A 4,205-nucleotide genomic window follows, 5' to 3' on the forward strand; every position below is an offset into this window, starting at 1 on the left:
TATTCAACCGAAGGAATGTCTACTTTTAATGGATGATACGGTTCTGAGGAATGATCACCTGAGCCCACAAGGTGAACCTGATAAAGCCTGGGCCGAAATAGATTATTCTCACAGTTGCTAGTTTTCTTAATAAACCTGAACTTTAATTATAATAGACACACACTTACACAGGAAAGTGGAGAAGGATTTCATTAAAATAACATATCATTGTGTTTTCAAATCATTTTTATTTTGGTGAAGTATGTTTTCACATTAATTTTTCCCCCACCTGTTTTAAATTGTGTTAATGACAGTAAACAAAAAGAAAATCCCCAGGAATACCTTGAATAATATGATAATGAATGTTATTTTTTCCCCTCATAGAATACGTTTTTAATCAAGGTTAAATGAGTTTAGTGAGTATAGTACAGTAACAGGTTTGAAAGAATTCAGAGTGAAGAATCAGGAGAGCGATATTGCTGTTTACTGATTTGGAAGCATTACTTTGGAAGTAAATCATTGGAGCATTTTAGCTATCAAAGCAGAACATCAGATGCGTTTTTAGAGCATGTGACCGCAGACGGTGGCAGGCATCAGCGTCTCATGGCACAAACGAAAGGCTTCCTTTCATTACACCGTGAATCATTCCAATAGCGTCCTCCTGTAAGATGTAAAGAATCACTGAGTTAAACAGCATTAAAAAGTTCATTTTGATGTCTCTTGTGTTATTTCTTGAGGAAAATCAAGACAGGCGTATTTAATAGTAGGACACAACACGTAGCTATACAACTATTAGTGTTTCTTAAAAATACCACCAGGAAGTCAAGAAATATTTGTACCTCGAAAGTTAATCTCAGTGCAGTCCTCATTTTTTCTGTTGTTAGGCTCCCTATGAGCCCAGAATCTGAAGTTAACCGGTGATCCATCAGTCCACATCCACCTACCCTCCTGCAAGAGAAAGATGATTTCTCAACAGAGGTTGCAGATTTCTGATTTACTAGTGGATTTAGGGTTCCTATTTTAAAATGCATAATTGGCTTTAATGACTGGGCAAAGGAATCCAACTGCTCAGTATCTAACTTTAAATTCTCAACTGAGACTGATAAGGCTTTTTGCCTCTTTATTTCCTAACATGTAAAAACATTATGGGCCTTTTCCCCCCATCATTGCAACACAATTACAGTGTCATGGATTAGTCATTGTTGCCAATCGAGCCAAATCAGACACATTCATTTATTTATAAGTTATAACAGTTTAAACAGTTCCTCACAACTTAAATGCATGGTTGTGTGATGGAGCAGTCCTGTTCCTTGCCCTTAAGGCAGGGCTCCAGACTGCTTATTTTTTTAAACATGGCAATAGCTAAATGGATTGTTTTGTAAAGTTCAACGCCATGTATACATGCCTATCATGTAGGGCGGGACAACGAATATTCAACTATTCGGATATCCATTTGTTGGTTAGGTATTTGGTTTTCAATTTTGGTATTCGGATATTTGTTTATGTCCAAAGTTAAAATCGGTAAAAGTTTCCCTTATTAGCGTTTTTTTTCATCTTTGTTTCTGTCTGATGTCGGTAATTCTGTTGTAAGAGATAATACATGAGATAAGGAAATATGTCTAATAAGTATTAAGTCTAAAAATGTCTCACCTGCATTCCATCATTCAGCCCAATCCAGGCACTTCGAAATGAGTGAAAGTGTCTGTAAATCAGGAACCTAACAAATTGGTGTTCCCAGTAACTGTGGATTGAGGCCAGGTTTGCCCTTGCAAGGTTAATGCAGTATTGCTGATTGGGGAGATGAAGAGAAAGACTGAGATACAAAATCAATATGGAAGAAGTATGAGATGAAAGAGAGGAGAGAAAACAAGCAGGCTCTAAATAGCTATCATATCATGAAAAATCTGTAGACAAATAAAGACGGATTAACTAATTACCTCTGCATCAGCCGCAGTTCTCAGACTGTACTCAATGGCAAAACAGCGAGAGCCATAAGGAGTCCATCCAGAAAGGCAGCCTGCAAACTGCAAACAACACCCAAGCATACATAAGTCACAGCTGGTTGTTGAAGGTTGTTGATTTGAGTACTGGTGGACCACTGACTGTCAACATGAACAAACACAATCGTTAAATCATCTTGGAATTAACTCTCAGGATAAAGGGTTTTAACCCAATTCAATTGTGGACCATGACAGTAAGCCCTAAACTGCCCATAAGTGTGAATGTGAGTGTGGATGGTTGTCTGTCTCTGCTCGTCTCTATGTGTCCTGTGATAGACTGGCGTCCTCTCCAGGGTGGACCCTGCCTCACGCCCGATGTCAGCTGGGATCGGCTCCAGCCCCCCATGACCCCGACAGGGACAAGTGGTTGAAGATTGATTGATGGACCATGACAGTAAGGTAAATGGAAATCGATTCTTTTGCCTAGATTTAGATTTTAGTGAATGTTTGAAGATTAGATTGAAAGAAATCTGCCTCAAATTCATATAAACATAAAGATGCAAACCTTCAGTGTCTCCTAGGATTTTTTTTAAGAGGGCAGGCCCGGTATTGTCAAATTTTAAAAGCCCTCGCAGAGACGGATAAATTATGCTTAAACTTCAATACTATTCTTCTTCCTCTTTTTCTTCTTCTTCTTCTTATTATTATCATCATTATTATTATTATTATTATTATTATTATTATTATTATTATTATTATTATTATTATTATCATCATTATCATCGGTAACTGAGTTGCCAATGTGGTTACAAGCATGTCTGTATGCCAAGGGTCTTATTGTTGGTTCATTTGTCTTGTTTGCTCTCAAAAAGATTATGAAATAATCTGATTTTCCTGTAGCAGAAAAACATTAACAGTACATTAACTTCTGATTAATAATAAATTTACATTAAATTCATAAGATAATCCTTTGTTTGTTTCACAAAGGCTGGGTACTGTGGTATCTTTCTAGTATTGGTTTACTGTGCAACACTATTTCACATATTAGACAGCTGACACAGTAGTACAGGTCAACAGCTTCAGGTATCTTGGACTCAGTTTTGTTCCAAACATCCCTTCTATCCATAAAGAAAGACTCCAGTGACAAAAAAACACATTATTGAGTGGAGGGGGCTTTGAATGAGAAGAAGACGGATGAAAAAATACTCAGTCTGGGTGTTTTTAGAGGTTTTGAAATTAATCTATATAAAGAGCTAGTGTTGGACCGATATGGATTTTTTAAGTGCCAATGCAGATACCGATACCGATTTTTTTTTATCAGCCTTGGCCTATGACCGATACGGACTGCCAATTTTCTTGAGCCGATATTTGGAGCCGATACTACTTTTGCTCCCTCAATTTACATCATAAAAATTACACAATGATGATAACAAATCTAACAAGTCTCAATTAAAAGGAAGGAACATTTATTGAACCCTAAAAAAGGTGTCTCCAGTAAACGCATCAGCCCGCATCAGCTGACACGATACACCTAAGAAACGCAAATATCGGCGGATAATATCGGCTGGCCAATGTATCGGTCTATCAATATCAAGAGCCCATCGACTGTCTGCCTATCTTTGCTGCCTCATGTTATTTATAATACTAAATGTAATAGAACTTAAAATGTTACTTACGGTTCCTGAAATCAACAGTCCGCCTGTCAAACAGAAAAAGAAGGCCAAGCGTAAACCTGATGCCATCTGCGGAAAAGCATTAAATAGAATTACATTTTGTGGGTATGGAAGCGTATTTTATTGGTAGCTATATCCAGCATTTGGTTAATTGACCAAACAGTTGAGCTGTAATTGACAAAATTTGAAAGTTTGAAAGAAGTTCTATGGGATATTACCTTTCCTGAAAGGATGCCTAATAAAGAGAGGCTTAGAAAGTAATATGTTTTGGAAAAGGTTGTGGCATATATTTATACCTTAACATAGAATGTTAATTAGGTCAACCTCAAATCTCAAGACCTAGGCGTTTCCCTCTTGCAACAATAAAGAAACAAATGCAGCATGTTTTTTCTTAGAAAGATTTTAGGGTGGAGCTCTGATTGCTGCTTTCATTTTCAGTTTGACTACTAGTTGGCAAAATACCCAGTTTTCAGTTTTTTCCAAGCTACATTATACACAGGCCTACATTTGTTTTACCAAAACTTTTGCATTTGCTCACTCCTGAGACTGTGTAGTTGCAGGAATTAAAGTTCTCCTTCACTAATGGACTCAAGTTGGAGCAAGTTTCCTGTGG

General features: G+C 37.2%; 1 protein-coding gene across 1 annotated transcript; it reads right to left on the reverse strand.

The window, feature by feature from the left end:
* Window positions 1-207: 207 nt before the first annotated feature.
* LOC310951357 (galactose-specific lectin nattectin-like) lies at window positions 208-3,837 on the reverse strand. The gene is made up of 6 exons (XM_083919552.1): window positions 3,811-3,837; window positions 3,596-3,661; window positions 1,917-2,003; window positions 1,630-1,767; window positions 819-927; window positions 208-640 (listed from the first exon to the last, which is right to left on the reverse strand). The coding sequence occupies exons 2-6, from the start codon at window positions 3,659-3,661 to the stop codon at window positions 573-575; spliced, it is 468 nt and encodes a 155-aa protein (XP_083775678.1). The 5' UTR covers window positions 3,811-3,837; the 3' UTR covers window positions 208-572.
* Between the last annotated feature and the right edge of the window lie 368 nt (window positions 3,838-4,205).

The sequence above is a fragment of the Echiichthys vipera genome (genome assembly GCF_963691815.1).
Source record: "Echiichthys vipera genome assembly, chromosome: 9".
NCBI lineage: Eukaryota > Metazoa > Chordata > Actinopteri > Perciformes > Trachinidae > Echiichthys > Echiichthys vipera.